General features: G+C 50.3%; 1 protein-coding gene across 1 annotated transcript; it reads left to right on the top strand.

Moving 5' to 3' along the window:
- Nucleotides 1-208: 208 nt before the first annotated feature.
- TMEM50B (transmembrane protein 50B) lies at nucleotides 209-13,608 on the top strand. Its single transcript, XM_039711885.1, has 7 exons — nucleotides 209-304; nucleotides 6,203-6,495; nucleotides 7,189-7,301; nucleotides 7,853-7,920; nucleotides 8,611-8,703; nucleotides 9,765-9,822; nucleotides 11,539-13,608. The coding sequence occupies exons 2-7, from the start codon at nucleotides 6,397-6,399 to the stop codon at nucleotides 11,582-11,584; spliced, it is 477 nt and encodes a 158-aa protein (XP_039567819.1). The 5' UTR covers nucleotides 209-304; nucleotides 6,203-6,396; the 3' UTR covers nucleotides 11,585-13,608.
- Nucleotides 13,609-14,845: the final 1,237 nt, after the last annotated feature.

Genomic DNA, 14,845 nt, shown 5'->3' with positions numbered 1-14,845 from the left:
AGGGGCCGTGACGGGCCGTGAGGGGGCCCTGAGGGGCCGTGACGGGCCGTGAGGGGACCCTGAGGGGCGGCCATAGCGGGAGTGGGCGGGGCCTGCGGGGAAAGGCGGCAGCGCGCTGGCACCGCCTCTTCCCGCCCCGCCCGAGCGGAAAGGGGCGGAGCTTGAGCCTTCTCATTGACCAATCGCACCGCTCCGTCCTCACCCGGCCTTCGGCTGACGCGCAGCGCTGGGTTGTGATTGGGCAGAGGGCGCGTCAGTCAGGGCGCTCGGTGCCCTCAGGCGGAAGCGTCTCGCCCCGGAGCGGGTACGTGCGGCCGCGCCGGGCCGGGGCCCCGGGACCGGGACCGGGACCGGGACCGGGAACGGGAACAGGAACAGGAACAGGACAGGGACAAGGACAAGGAAAGGGATGGGGAGAGGGAGAGAGAGCGGGCCCCGGGCCGGGAGGGCCCCCCGGGCCGCCCCCCTGGGACTCCGGCGCGGTGCGTGGCGGATCGCCGGCCCTGAGGGCGCGCCGTGGGTTCTGTGGGAAGGCTGAAGGAGAAGCGCCTTGTTCCGTGTAAAGAACGGCGTATCCGCGGGGCTCGGGGCTCGCCGTCACGCCCGGTGCCGCGGCAGGCACGGCTCGGGGCGAGCCCGGCCTCGGAGCATTGGGAATCCAGCTAATTCCCTCACTCCTGCTCTCCTCAGGCAGCCTTGGGGCTGGGCAGCGCCTTGCTGTCAAGGGATACATCGTGGAATGGGTTGGCTTGGCTTGGAAGGACCTCAAATGGCACCCAGTGCCACCCCGTGCCATGGCAGGGACACTTTCCTCTGTGCCAGGCTGCTCCTGGTGTCCAGCCTGGCCTTGGCACTGCCAGGGATCCGGGGGCTCTGTAAGAAATGGAAATATAACATCACTTTTTAATGAGCTTGCCACGCAGCCTTGGTGGGTTTTTTTTTTGGTTGGTTGTTTGTTTTTGTTTGTTTGTTTGGGTTTTTTTTGGTGGTTTTTTTTGGTTTTGGTTGTTTTTTTTTTTTTTTATAATTTAAAACTTCCTTTCTTTGCTCTTGTCTTCCTGTGATACTTGAAAGTTAGACAGCAGAGCCCAGGCTGTGGAATAGGGAGAACTGAAACTGCTGGAAATTACTGAAATAAGTGGGAAAAAGTGGGCTATTACAGAAACGTTCACATAAACCAGCCCCTGATGTGCTTTTCATCCTCTGTGCATGTGGGGAAATGTGTGTGCTGAAGGATGTTCTGATGAACTGCTTGTGGCAGGTGCATCTTCTTCAAGGAAAACTTGAATATTCTCCATGCCGTTTTTTCCCTTTCTCCTCCTGTCTTTTCTCCTCTTTGCAAACAGGCAGTTCTGCTCTTCACTAACCCAATGACATTCCACATTAAGGCATTTTTCTTCCTGCAGGCTTCTTGTATTTCCTTGCAACTGCTTTCAGTATTTTGTCCAGGTGAAATCAGCTCATGTGGGGAGAGAAAAGCTGATTTTCAGGTGAAAATGTTGAGCTGCTGTTGTGTTTTCTGTCTGCCTGACAGGGCAGTGGGTTTGCTCTCAGGGCTGGTTTTACAGCTCCAGAGTCTGCAGTTTGTGGCTGCAGATGTTTGTGTTTGCTGGACAGGGTGAGGAATGCTCCTGCCTGCCCTTGGAGAGGGGAGGAGGCTGAGGCTGGGAAGGGCAGTGAAGGGCAGGAATTCCAAGGGCTTTACCTGCTTCCTGCCTGGCAGCTGTGTGGGTGGGAGGGTTCCGAGCAGAGTGAGTCCTGCACCTTGATCCAGGTGGGAATTTCCAGCTCCCCCAGGGGTGTGTGCAGGAGGGCCTGGGCTGGCAGCTGTCCCTGTGTCCCTGCTGATCCTCCTGGGACCAACCCCAGCCTGGCTCTTGTGCTGTGGGGCTGGGATTTTAAATGCAGTTTGTTGTGTTCTGCCTCTTTCCTGAGGAATGATGGAGAATTATGGATCGTGGAAAGTTTGGGAAGCCTCCTCTGGGCTCTCTGCAGCAGCTCCAGCTCCTCCTGGGCTGGGCCAGGGCTGGGGCAGCTCTCAGGTGGGCTCTCACCTGTGGGGCACAATCCCAATCCCTTTCCTACTTTTGCTCTGACTGTCCTGTCCACTGTTCCCTTGTGGCCCTTTTATCCCACAGGGATGTTCTGCTGAGGTCCCCTGGGAGGATTTCTCCTCTCCCTGTATCAATGCACTCCTTTTCTCTGCCATATTAAATCCAGGATGCTTTAGCTGGGTTTCTTGAACACATTTTGAGGAGTTGCCCACCCCTTTTGTGCTGTCCCTGTGCCAGAGCAGCTGGGGCTGCCCCTGGATCCCTGGCAGTGCCCAAGGCCAGGCTGGACACTGGGGCTGGAGCAGCCTGGCACAGGGGAAGGTGTCCCTGCCCTGGTAGTGGGTGGGATTTGAGGTCCCTCCCAACCCAATCCAATCCATAATTCCCTGTTTCCCTGCAGCCACTCCCAGGCAAGGCCCCTCAGCTCCACAGTGGGGCAGCAGCAGGAGCTGTGAGAGTTCCAGTGTGGGTGGCTGAGGAGCTGGGAGGGGAAACAGGAATTGCTGCAGGAGAGGGACAGCCACAGCTCAGCAGAGGAACAAAGAAAATGGAACCATCCACAGCGGGGCAGCAGCAGGAACTGTGAGAGTTCCAGTGTGGGTGGCTGAGGAGCTGGGAGGGGAAACAGGAATTGCTGCAGGAGAGGGACAGAGGAACAAAGAAAATGGAACCGTTTAAGAGTGGAAAATGAGGAAGGGCTTCAGGAGCAGTTGTAATTCAGCTGAGGGAGCTGGGAAGGGGCTGGAGAATTGCTGAGGAGCTGGGAAGGGGCTGGAGAATTGCTGAGGAGCTGGGAAGGGGCGGGAGAATTGCTGAGTAGCTGGGAAGGGGCTGAGGCTTGAGCAAAGGAGGCTCAGGGGCCCTTGTGGCTCTGCACAAGTCCCTGGCAGGAGGGCACAGCCGGGGGGGTCGGGCTCTGCTGCCAGGGAACAGGGACAGGAGCAGAGGGAACGGCCTCAGGCTGGGCCAGGGCAGGCTCAGCTGGGCCAGCAGCAGGAATTTGCCCATGGAAAGGGTGCTCAGGCCTTGGCAGGGGCTGCCCAGGGAGCTTGGCAGTGCCCATCCCTGCAGTGTCCCCTGCAGGTGTGTGGATGTGGCCCCTGGGGACACAGCTCAGGGGTGGTGCTGGCTGGGACTGGATGATCTCAAAGGGCTTTTCCCACCCTGCTCATCCTGGAATTCTGTAGCAGCACAGCGATTCCCTGTGAAAGCTGTGGCATGAGCAGGGATCTGACCACTGCCAGGGAAAGGTGAGAGGAGAATTCCTGAGGAGAATAAGCAGATGGCTGAGCCCAGATGCTGCACAAATTAAAATAACTTTGGAATTTGAAGTGGCATCACAAGTGTGAGTGTTCTGGAGGACAAACTTTTGGATCGTGTTCCAGGAGGTGACCTGTGTTTGTAGCATAGACAAACTGTTCATTGATTGATTTTTATTCCACTTCTTCTCACTGCTGTTATTAACCTGGAAATGCTCTCCAGCAGTCTGTGCTGTCACACACTTGTGAAGGACATTTTTGTTAGTCTTTACCAAATGGCTGGAAATGAATTATGGCAGGTTGGGAAATGCAGAAGTTGACAGTACTAAACCAAATTAGAATGGTGCTGAGAGCCATTGTGAGTCAGTTAATTAACTTTGCTTTCCTCTTCCCATATTTAAGGCTCCCTGTGATCTTTTCTCTGTGCAGCAAGACCTTCTTTGCCCTCAGAATCAGGGTTTGATTTGCTGAGCTGGCCTCTTTTTCTCTGTGTTAAAAAGGCACTAAATCATATTATCTGTTAGATTGGAAATATTAGAGTTTACTTGAGAGTCCTACATGACTTAAGGACCAAGTTCTGCCCTAAGCTGTGGGGTTGTGTGGTGATTTTCTTTTGTAGTTCTGTGTAAGGGAGGTTGTTTTGTGAATACAGCTCAATCCAGCATCAGTAGAGTTTATCATGGAATGGTTTGGGTTGGGATGGCTTGGAAACAATCTCCTTCCCTCTCCTGCCATGGGTGGGGCAAATTCCACTGGAAGGTTCTGTATAAAAACCTGAATTCTGTAAAAAACCCCAGACTGTAACTCATGAGAGTTGTGCAACATCTCGAGATGTTCCTGATTGATACTTGAGAGGAACAGGGGCTGGGCAGAGTTAAAGAATAAAGCAGGGATTTATTAAAAGGCCTTTAAAGGATGCACCTTGGGCAGCACAAGAGCCTGGCTGTTGTCACCATCATATTTTCTGGAAAATCTCTTTGCCCAGGATTCTTCTCCTGGGAAGCTGAGAAACCTCAGAGAAAAATGAAAACAATATTATCTGCTTTGCTTCTCCTGTGTTTTGCTACTTTGGGGTGTAGTTTGGACATTGTTTACCAACAAGTCCATGTTTCATTGGTTACATGTGAATTGTTTTTACTTTCTGGCCAAGTACAGCCAGCTGTGCTGAGGCTCTGGAGGAGAGCCATGGGTTTTTCATTCGTGTCCTTCAGCCTTCTGTCTGTATCCTTTCTCTGTTCTTTAGCATAGCATTCTTTCATTTATAATTTTATGATATTATATTATATGATATTAGCCTTCTAAGAACATGGAGTCAGATTCATCATTTTCCTTCCTTTGTTAGGGGACCCCAGAAAATAACAGGCTGTGGCTCCACCCAAGGTGCACAATGGGTCAGGAGCTCTCACACTTTTATAAGTTTTGTCCCAAATGGCTGGAAATGAATTATGGCAGGTTGGGAAATGCAGAAGTTGACAGTACTAAACCAAATTAGAATGGTGCTGAGAGCCATTGTGAGTCAGTTAATTAACTTTGCTTTCCTCTTCCCATATTTAAGGCTCCCTGTGATCTTTTCTCTGTGCAGCAAGACCTTCTTTGCCCTCAGAATCAGGGTTTGATTTGCTGAGCTGGCCTCTTTTTCTCTGTGTTAAAAAGGCACTAAATCATATTATCTGTTAGATTGGAAATATTAGAGTTTACTTGAGAGTCCTACATGACTTAAGGACCAAGTTCTGCCCTAAGCTGTGGGGTTGTGTGGTGATTTTCTTTTGTAGTTCTGTGTAAGGGAGGTTGTTTTGTGAATACAGCTCAATCCAGCATCAGTAGAGTTTATCATGGAATGGTTTGGGTTGGGATGGCTTGGAAACAATCTCCTTCCCTCTCCTGCCATGGGTGGGGCAAATTCCACTGGAAGGTTCTGTATAAAAACCTGAATTCTGTAAAAAACCCCAGACTGTAACTCATGAGAGTTGTGCAACATCTCGAGATGTTCCTGATTGATACTTGAGAGGAACAGGGGCTGGGCAGAGTTAAAGAATAAAGCAGGGATTTATTAAAAGGCCTTTAAAGGATGCACCTTGGGCAGCACAAGAGCCTGGCTGTTGTCACCATCATATTTTCTGGAAAATCTCTTTGCCCAGGATTCTTCTCCTGGGAAGCTGAGAAACCTCAGAGAAAAATGAAAACAATATTATCTGCTTTGCTTCTCCTGTGTTTTGCTACTTTGGGGTGTAGTTTGGACATTGTTTACCAACAAGTCCATGTTTCATTGGTTACATGTGAATTGTTTTTACTTTCTGGCCAAGTACAGCCAGCTGTGCTGAGGCTCTGGAGGAGAGCCATGGGTTTTTCATTCGTGTCCTTCAGCCTTCTGTCTGTATCCTTTCTCTGTTCTTTAGTATAGCATTCTTTAATTTATAATTTTATGATATTATATGATATTAGCCTTCTAAGAACATGGAGTCAGATTCATCATTTTCCTTCCTTTGTTAGGGGACCCCAGAAAATAACAGGCTGTGGCTCCACCCAAGGTGGACAGTGGGTCAGGATTTCTCACACTTTTATAAGTTTTGTCCATTTCCATACTGGGGTTAATTACAATTACACCCCCAGGCTGTGCAGTCCCATCCTCACAGTTTGCTCTCCTCAGTTCACTGTTTTTACACTTTCTGGGGCTGAAGCTGCAGCAGTGTCCTTGGTTCTGGGCTGGAAAAGGATTGTTGTGTGTGCCTGAGTGTGAGGAAAAGGATTGTTGTGTGTGCCTGAGTGTGAGGAGAACTGCTGACACTTTATCTGGAGTTCAGAGTCAGGCACTAAGGCAGTGCAGAATCTGGAAAGTACAAAGCCCAGTCTGAAGGCACCAATCCTAGCTCACCCCTGGCTGTGTTTCAGGCACTCAGGAGCAGCTGTTGATGGAAGAGTCGGGGACAGAGCGCTGGGACAGCGGGGCAGCCTGAGCCGTGCCCGGGGCACTGCGCCGTTCCCAGGCCACTGTGGGCTGTGCCCAGGACTCTGGGCCATTCCCAGGCCACTGTGGGCCGTGCCCAGGGCACAGTGGGCCGTGCCCAGGGCTGTGAGCTGAGGCCATGGCAGGGTTCCTGGACAATTTCCGCTGGCCGGAGTGCGAGTGCATCGACTGGAGCGAGCGCCGCAACGCCGTCGCCTCCATCGTGGCCGGGGTGCTGGTGAGCCACAGACTGTCACACTCGTGCCTCAGCCTCTGCCACTTCTCCCTCTTAACTTGGCCCAACCCAGCCTGTTCCTCCCGGGGTCACTGTGGGGTTGTCACAAGGCCTGTGATGTTGCTGGTCATGAGCCATTTCTGCTGTCTCTTCTTGAAAGGAAATTCCTCGTGGATTTCTGCAGAATTGGATCTGTTAGAGCTGCTCTGTTCTGCACCATGTCCATCTCATGTGTGCTTAGAGTCTGGATTCTTGTTCTTAAAGGGAACATGGAACAAGGAATTTCAGAAAAATTGCACAGGGAATTTCATAAAATCCCAGAATGGTTTGGGTTGGGAGGGACCTGAAAGCCCATCCATGGGCAGGGACACCTTCCCCTGTGCCAGGCTGCTCCAGCCCCAGTGTCCAACCTGCCTTGGGCACTGCCAGGGATCCAGGGGCAGCCACAGCTGCTCTGGGCATAAATTTATCCATACCCCACTCCTTCATGTGAACAGAAAATGGGGCTGATTCCCAAACACTCCCCTGCAAACAAGAGCATTGGGATTTGTGCAGGGCTTGCCCATCAAACACGTTTAAATCACTGTCCAGAAGAACTGGTGCTTGTTAGAGGCCAGCTGAGGCCGTGCTGTGCAGACCCCTGGCTGGGCCCCTGGCTCCTGTGCCCCCCAGGCTCACCCCTGTGTCTGTGCCCAGTTTTTCACAGGCTGGTGGATCATGATTGATGCTGCTGTGGTGTATCCCAAGCCGGAGCAGCTGAACCACGCCTTCCACACCTGCGGGGTCTTCTCCACTCTGGCCTTCTTCATGTGAGTGTGGGCACAGGGGCTCGTCACACAGCCACCAGAAACCAGCAGCCTTTACTGACACTGTGCCCAGCATGGGTAGATCAGAGAATCAGGGAGTGCTTTGGGGTGGGAGGGGCCCCAAATCCCACCCAGTGCCACCCTGCCATGGCAGGGACACCTTCCCCTGTGCCAGGCTGCTCCAAGCCCTGCTCAGCCTGGCCTTGGGCACTGCCAGAGGTGGAGAATGCAATACTTACCTTAAAATGAAACAATTGACTGCATTTCCCTCTGGTTTTACAATTTTTACAGCTGTTCCTTGCCCAGAGCTTCCTCAAACAGGAGGGGTAACAATAGCCTGGCTTTTGTCGTGGAGATGTAAATAAAATTAACAGCTTTTATTGAGTCATGCAATATTGGCAAGAAAAAGGGATGACTTGGGATTTGTGACTACACAGAATGCCAGGGAATTTTCCCAGAATTTGTCACATCTTAAAAAAAAAAGCTGGGGTTTTATTTAGAAGTCTAAATTAATTTTCTGTGATCTGAAGTGTATCTCCTTTTTTTGCCCCCAGGATAAATGCTGTATCAAATGCACAGGTGAGAGGAGACAGCTACAGTGATGGATGCTTAGGAAGAACAGGTAAATTAACTCTACAAATCCTGCTCAGCTGAAGGACTGAATATTTACCTGCTGGGGTTTTTTCCAAGTGGTGGTGAAAAAAATAATCAGGAGATCAGGAGTAGGAGAGAACTTCTGTGAATTAGTTTCTTTACAGAATTAACCTTTGGAGATAAGTGCTGGCTTTGTTAAAAAGGAAACTTGGTGAAATTCAGCTTCTGGATGTCTTGGCTTCCTAAACTGTCCCTGCAAATCCTGGAGAGCTGCTGGGAGAAATCAGTTCCTGCCTGGGGGTGGCTCTGGAGCAGCCATTCCCTAGGGATGTGTCCCAAACATTTCCATTTCCCCTGTGGCACTGCTGTGGGTGTCCCTGGACCTGCTGTCCCCTCTGCTTCCATTCATAATTCCCTTTCCATTTCCCACATGGATCCCAGCAGCCTTGTCCATGGATTTGTAAATTTGGAGGGATTTGCTGCCATTTGAAGTGGCCTGTGGAGCTTTTTTGTGTCTCATTCATGTTCCAGCTCCAGAGAGCCTTAGCACAGCAATATCTTTCCTTCCCAGTGATGAGCAGGTGGATTTTGTCCTTGATCCTTGGGGTTAACCCTTCCCATCTGTGCCTTTAGTGAGGTCATGTGTTCCATGCTCCCAGAGGAGCAGCTGGATTGCCTTTCCCTGTGGATAAAACTCCACTTTTCACTCTCCCTGCAGGGGCTCGGATCTGGCTCTTCATCGGCTTCATGTTGATGTTTGGCTCCCTCATTGCTTCCATGTGGATTCTCTTTGGAGCATATGTCACACAGAGTAAGTCTGCCCCCTGCCTCCTCTAGGAAAGTGTAGGCTTCTCTTGCCAGCTTTGGCAGGAAATCCACAGGGATGGGAGCCTGTGGTCTCTGGAAAATCTGAGCCACAGTGTGCAGGTTTTAGTCTGAGATTGACACTGGACTGTCCTGTTAAACCCAGCTCCCTGTAACTGGGATATCCTGTTAAACCCAGCTCCCTGTAACTGGAATATCCTGTTAAACCCAGCTCCCTGTAACTGGAATATCCTGTAAAACCCAGCTCCCTGTAGCTGGAATATTCTCCAAAACCCAGCTCCCAGTAACTGGGATATCCTGTTAAACCCAGCTCCCAGTAGCTAGAATATCTGTTAAACCCAGCTCCCAATTACTGGAATATCCTGTCAAATCTAGTTCTCAGTAGCTGGAATATCCTGTTAAACCCAGCTCCCAGTAACTGAAATATCCTGTTAAACCCAGCTCCCAGTAACTGGAATATTTTAAACCCAGCTCCCAGTAACTGGAATATTTTAAACCCAGCTCCCAGTAACTGGAATATTTTAAACCCAGCTCCCAGTTACTGGAATATCCTGTTAAACCCAGCTCCCAGTAACTGGAAAACCTCTTAAACCCAGCTCCCAGTAACTGGAATATCCTGTTAAACCCAGCTCCCAGCAACTGGAATATTTTAAACTCAGCTCCCAGCAACTGGAATGTCCTGTTAAACCCAGCTCCCAGTAGCTGGGATGTCCTGTTAAACTCAACTCCTAAACCCAGCTCCCAGTAACTGGAATATCCTGTTAAACCCAGCTCCCAGTTACTGGAATATCCTGTTAAACCCAGCTCCCAGTAGCTGGAATGTCCTGTTAAACCCAGCTCCCAGTAACTGGAATATCTGTTAAACCCAGCTTCCACTTACTGGAATATTCTCCTAAACCCAGCTCCCAGTAGCTGGAATGTCCTGTTAAACCCAGCTCCCAGTAGCTGCAATGTCCTGTTAAACCCAGCTCCCAGTAGCTGGGATGTCCTGTTAAACCCACCTGCCAGGACTAAAGCACTGAGTGTTTCCTCTGTTCTCCTCTGCAGACACTAATGTGTACCCTGGATTAGCAGTGTTTTTCCAGAATGCATTAATATTTTTCAGGTAAGTTACCTGGGCAAATCCCCCTCTTTCCAAAGGGACTTTCCTGCTTCCATACATTGATCCTCCTGGAAAAGCAGCTCTGTTTTCTGCTCCCTTTGCTGCAGAGCTGAGGAACAAGGTCTGATTTGCCCCTGCCCAGGCTCTTTGCTCCCTGCTGTTGTTCCAGCTGTCTCTGCTCCCTGGATGTGCAGCTCTGGAATGTGTGTGGCCAGGGATGCACAGAGTTTCCTGGACTGCCAGTGTCTCTGGAAAATGGCAATCCCTCACCTCTGTCCCACAATCCCTTGGCTCCCCTCCCAGCAGAGCCAGCTGGGGATTCCATTCCCCTTTTCCAGACTGTTTCACACCAATGGCTCAGGTCTCTGGTACTTGATATTCCCTGTATTTCCTTTCACAGTTATAAAGAGTGAGGATTCCTTTTTGGTGTGTATTGTAACAGCACTCTGGATTTATTTCAAATAATATTATTAAATCTATCATGTAGCAGTTGAAAATCAGTTTGGAGTCTCTAATAACTCCTTGGAGCTGTGGAATGCATTTTGCAATCCACAGATTTTATAAACAAAAGGCAGTGGAGGTGTTAAACAGTGTCAGTTCCAAGATGAGTCACTGAAAGTCTCATCTCACCTTTCTTTTTTTCAATTCCTGGCTGCTCCTTTTCCTTCCAGCCCCACACCAGATGCTCTGCAGTGACTGGATGGATGGGCTCTGGGAAATGAGGGACATCCCTGCAGGAAACAGCAGCTCCTAAATCCCCTCTGGGACTGAGAAGGGAAGCTGCTGAAGGCAGATTTTGTGCCTGAAGTTTTTAGTCTTATTTAGAATCCCAGAAAGTTTGGGTTGAAAGAAACCTTAAATCCCATCCAGTCCCACCTGGGCAGGGACACCTTCCCCCATCCCAGGTGGCTCCAAACCCTGTCCTGGGACACTGCCAGGCATGGGGCAGCCACAATGTGGCATTTTGGATCTGATTCTCTGCCACAGGCTTAATATTCTTTCTGATTTGTTCATGAAAATGGAATTGTTTAGGTTTTATCCCAGCACATCCTGTCAGGCTGAGCTGATTCCCAGGCAGCAGAGTGAGGCTTGCTGCTCTGGACTCCTTGAATTTCATAATCCCAGGCATTTCCTTCACAAGGGCTCTGCAAGTGGGTGTTCTTCTGTTTGGGCTTCAGCTGGCTCCCACAGTTCCAGCCATGCACAGGAAACCAAATATAAACACCAAATTCTCTGCCACAGGCTTAATATTCTTTCTGATTTGTTCATGAAAATGGAATTGTTTAGGTTTTATCCCAGCACATCCTGTCAGGCTGAGCTGATTCCCAGGCAGCAGAGTGAGGCTTGCTGCTCTGGACTCCTTGAATTTCATAATCCCAGGCATTTCCTTCACAAGGGCTCTGCAAGTGGGTGTTCTTCTGTTTGGGCTTCAGCTGGCTCCCACAGTTCCAGCCCTGCACAGGAAACCAAATATAAACACCAAACCCAAATCCTGCTCTGACTGCAAGTTCAGGGCTGTTGATTTGCAGAGGATGAGATTTAAGGATACTGTTAAAATTGAAAGTTCAGGGCTGTTGATTTGCAGAGGATGAGATTTAAGGATACTGCTAAAATTGAAAGTTCAGGGCTGTTCACTTGCACAGGGTGAGATTTCAGGATACTGCTAAAATTATCCTGTGCGTTGTCTGATTTTTATTTCTTCTCTTTTTGTCCCCTCAGCACCCTGATCTACAAGTTTGGGAGAACAGAAGAGCTGTGGGGCTGAGCTCCCTGCTGCACAGCTGCACAGCTGCCCCGTGGTTCTTGTCTGTAGATAATTCCCAGTCCTTTGTCCTTGGTTTGCTTCCCAGCCTGGTGGGACTGAGACGATTCCAGGCTCTGTCCGAAGCTCCTCCTGTGCCAGGACACACGTGGGAATATGTCCCAGACAGGACAGGATCTGTCATTTCCAAGGGAAGGGCAGGCTGCCAGGCTTTCCTGCTCCAGCTCCAGCTCCAAATTTCTCCTGCAGATCCCTGCCTTCCCTCAGCTTCCTCCTGCACAGCTCCACCCGTGCCCGAGGCTTCCGTGAGCAGTTAGTGAGCAAACAGGACAGAGCCCATCCCACAGCAGGGGCCCTGCTGGGATCAGAGCTGATTTTAAACATTTTATATTATTGTTCAGGTAAAAAATAAAGTAGATTTTTTTTTCTTCTTCTTTTGGTAAAAGGTTTTGGGTTTTTAAGCAAGTCCCTACACTCAGCAGGTTGTGCATGGCAAAGCAAAGTATTCCTGACTTGTGATGGCTCTGGCACAAAGGACATTTGCTGGCACCACAGTCCTTGGAATTAATTTCATGCTGCTCAGTGTAAGAGATACCAGTTGGTATTTAATGTATTTCCTGATATTAGAATAAAAAAAACTCCAACAAACTGATGCCAGTTGTACTTGATACAGAGAATAAAGTCAGAGCAATGTCTTGCTACTCATGCAAGTGTCACTGTCTCCAGGGGAAGCTGCTTGCTGATAAATGAGTTTTCCTGACCTGTTCCCTCTCTGCTTAAAAGGAAGTGGGGTATGGATGGATTTATTGCTCACAGTCCAACCTTGTCATAATTTCAAATTTCAATAAATTCTAGGAGTGACTCACACCCAGTTTAAGGGCTGCTATTGCCCCAGTTAAAATGTATTTCTCTCTTACATTTGGTGGCTGTTTCCATGAATGAATTCTTGAAATCCAGTTTCATCTCAGTGGAGTGAAACAGGAAGTGAGGCTGAGGCTGTTTGATATCCCTGGAGTGTCCCTTGGATCCCTTTGCTGGGGTGAGTCCTCACGAGTTCTCTGGGGTTTTTACATCATTTTACAGCTCCCCCATCTCCAAGCTGCTGCCTCAGTGGTGGCAGGAGCTGAGTGGAAATGCTGTGCTGGGATCTGGGAATTGTTTGCCTCCTGCTCTGGGTGGGAATTGCTGCAGGGGCAGGAGCTGGGGCCAGTTTGGAGCTGCCCTCCTGCCCTGGCTGGGGTAACCCCATCCTACGGGTGCTCAGTGCCTGGAATTCCAGAATAAAACTGAACCCAGGAGCTCAAAACTCTGAATTCTGTACAGGAACTCACCTTTGCACAGGGCCTGCACCACACAGTGAAGGCAGGCTTTGCTCCAGCCCTGTCAGGTTTCTTGCCCAGGAGCTTGGGAATGTTTGCAGGGTTTTTTGGGAAGTCAGGAAGGAGCATGGCCTGGAACTGATCCCTGGAACTCCTCCCAGTGCCAGGAGCTTGTGCCTGGACTTGGAACTTGAACTGCAAGCCAGGCTGGGAGAGCTGGGGGTGCTCACCTGGGGAGGAGAAGCTCCAGGGAGAGTGACACAACCCTGGAGTAACTCCCAGGAAATGCTTTTTAATAGTTTGTGTGAAAATATTTACCACCACACTCCCTGAGCCCAGTCCAGTGCAGGGTTTATTCAGGAATACACACACACACATTCCCAGGGGGTTTTAACTTTATTTCTTTTTGGGAGCTGTGCTTCCCCCTGTGTTCCCAGCCCCAGTGTGGGTGGTTAAAGCAGACCTGCTGCTGAGCTGGCAATTCCTCCAGGAGTCAGGTTTTCCTGGAGCTCCCTTGGCAGCAGCCTGTGCAGTCCCAAGGGATTAGATCTGTTCTGCCAGGGAACACCTGATGGAGCTTCTGGCATTGCTGGCCTGGGCTGTTCCTGGAAAGGCTGGAACAGTGGCACCTCAGCTCTGCCAGGGGCCTCCAACCAGGCACCTTCAAAAATCCCACATTTTTTTAAACAATTTGTATCAAACCTAGGGAAAAAAATCAAATAACCCCATTTTTTTTTAGTACAGAAGAGGTTCATTGTCCTTTGTGCTTTACTGGCCACTCCAGACCCCACAGGGGGTGACGTGGGGTTCAACTTGAGCTCTTCTGCTTTAAGGCACTAAAACCACAACTCTCAGTCAGCTTCTCTTGTGCTGGTGCTCAGCAGAGGTTTTAGTGTGTGACAGTGAGTGACAAACGTTGGGAAAACTGGGAGAGAATTCCCTGCAGGTCCTTGTGGGTGCAGGGCTGGCCTGGCTGCAGCAGCAGATTAATGCTTCCAGGAGGGGGCAGGGGCAGATAAGAGCAAACCTCTCTGGGAGGGGCTCTTGGCACAGCTTCACCCCGAGGAAAGTACCCAAAAGTTCCTTTTCAGTTTGTCCTGCACTTCAGATGACTCAGGCAAGCAGATTGGGAGTGTTATTGCCAACAGAAACCAAAGCAGAATAAATGGAATTCACATTGCAGCTCCCTGAAAAAGCCCAGGTTCTCCCACATCAATAAAGTGCAGTTATTCCTCCAAGCTGGGGTGGGAATTTTCCTTTTTATCCACCTGTCTTCAGGCAGTTTAGTGTTCCTTTCCTTCCCCTTCCACCTTCCCCGTGCTTTTGGCAGAGCAGGGAGCTGGGCAGAGGCCCCTGGAGCAGCAGGGGCTGTGTTCAGGATGGTCCTGTGGTCCCTGGGATGGTCCTGTGGTCGCTGGGATGGTCCTGTGGTCCCAGGATCCACGTTGAGGATGGTCCTGTGATCCCTGGGATGTTTCTATGATCCCAGGGGATGTTTCTGTGATCCCAGGATCCATGTTTAGGATGGTCCTGTGGTCCCTGGGATGGTCCTGTGGTCCCTGGGATGTTTCTGTGATCCCAGGATCCATGTTTAGGATGGTCCTGTGATCCCTGGGATGTTTCTATGATCCCAGGGGATGTTTCTGTGATCCCAGGATCCATATTCAGGATGTTCCTGTGATCCCTGGGATGTTCCTGTGGTCCCTGGGATGGTCCTGTGATCCCAGGGATGTTCCTGTGATCCCTGGGATGGTCCTGTGATCCCAGGGATGTTTCTATGATCCCAGGATCCACGTTCAGGACGTTCCTGTGATCCCAGGGATGTTCCTGTGATGCCAGGATCCACGTTCAGGATGTTGCTGTGATGCCAGGATCCACGTTCAGGATGGGTCCTGTGGTCCCTGGGATGTTCCTGTGATCCCAGGATCCATGTTTAGGATGGTCC

This window comes from Passer montanus, unplaced genomic scaffold (assembly GCF_014805655.1).
Source record: "Passer montanus isolate IOZ18808 unplaced genomic scaffold, ASM1480565v1 scaffold251, whole genome shotgun sequence".
NCBI lineage: Eukaryota > Metazoa > Chordata > Aves > Passeriformes > Passeridae > Passer > Passer montanus.
This window is presented reverse-complemented; position numbering and strand designations above follow the sequence as displayed.